This window comes from Cystoisospora suis (genome assembly GCF_002600585.1).
Source record: "Cystoisospora suis strain Wien I chromosome Unknown contig_8702, whole genome shotgun sequence".
In the NCBI taxonomy this organism is placed as follows: domain Eukaryota; phylum Apicomplexa; class Conoidasida; order Eucoccidiorida; family Sarcocystidae; genus Cystoisospora; species Cystoisospora suis.
The window spans coordinates 1-1,265 of record NW_027161480.1 but is presented as its reverse complement, the minus strand read 5'-3'; the positions used below and the strand labels follow the sequence as shown (position 1 = coordinate 1,265).

The following is a 1,265-nucleotide window of genomic DNA, read 5'->3' as shown; positions in this document are numbered from 1 at the left end:
AGATAGATTAAAGGTAGATAGATAGATTAAAGATAGATAGATAGATAGATTAAAGACAGGTAGATAGATTAAAGATAGATAGATTAGGGATAGGGTTTATGGTTCCCCTCCTGGACCCTTTCTTCCTCTTCGATCTTCGTTTTCTCTCGAGACCTACATCTGTATCATAATGAAGCTCTTCCTTCTTCTTCTCTGCTTTCTCATCTCTTCGTTCTCTTTCTCCTCCTTCTTCTTCACCTTCTTCTTCTTCTGTATCAACAAGGAGAGTGCTATAGCATATGTTGTGGGCGATCATAATAGAAGGATAGAGAGACGCAAAGTCAAGGGTGGCTATAGGTCTATCGTAGAAGCCTTTACGCGGCTCTAACACCGTCGCTCCTTCATACTGCACCCCGCTGTCGACTCCGCCTGAACGCTAAGAAAGAAAGAAAGAAAGGAGAAAAGGAAGAAGAAAAAGAAACAAAAGGAATAAGAAAGAAAAAGGGAGAGAAGGGAGAAGAATGAGAGAAAAGAACAAGTTGGAAAGGACAGAAGGAGGAGGAGAAGAAGAAGAAATCCAAAGTAGCAGAAGAAGAAGAAGACGAAGGAGTATTTCTTAGAGCTTGAACTTACCACGTGTCACCTATCTCTCTCGCTCTTCTTCAAAATTACTCTTTCTTTCTTTCTTTCTTTTCTCTTCTCTCCTTTGCATGCTTCTCTACTCACTACGCCAACCTAACCCTCCGTACGTACATTCATATACATATATATATACATATACATATATATATATATAATTGTATACATGCAAGAGTATGGTTGGTTAGGTAGCTAGATTAATAGGTAGATAGAATAAGAAGAGATCGATAGGTCGAGAGATACATTAAAGAAAGACAGATAGATTAAAGACAGATGGATATATCAAAGAAGGTAAATCAATCCCTCCGGCGTTTGCATGCATGCGTTCATTCGTTCGCTAGTTGAATCTGTTTTATCTCCCCTCTCTCTCCCTCCTCCTCTCTCTCTCTTTCTTTTCCTTTTCTTCTTCTGCTGTGCGTGCGCAGAAGAAGAAGAAGACCGAAAGAGAGTTGAGAAGGTCATGATACCTTGACGGCAGGAATGAGGTACTTCAAATCTTTACACTTCCGGAGAAGTTGCGCCGTCACTTTGATCTGCTGTCCCCTGAAACGAAGAAGAAAAGACACAAAGGAGAAGAAGACGAATGAGAAGAAGAAGAAGAAGACGAGGAATGAGAAGAAGAAGAAGAGATCGGATAGACATGTCCT

The 1,265-nt window shown here is 40.4% G+C and overlaps 1 protein-coding gene across 1 annotated transcript; it reads right to left on the bottom strand.

Annotated features, from left to right (window-relative positions):
• Positions 1–160: 160 nt before the first annotated feature.
• Positions 161–1,160, bottom strand: CSUI_010875 (dna polymerase; the record flags this gene model as incomplete). The annotated part of the gene is made up of 2 exons (XM_068070976.1): positions 161–415; positions 1,086–1,160. Coding segments are annotated over 2 exons (330 nt in total), but the record flags the coding sequence as incomplete, so codon positions are not given.
• Positions 1,161–1,265: the final 105 nt, after the last annotated feature.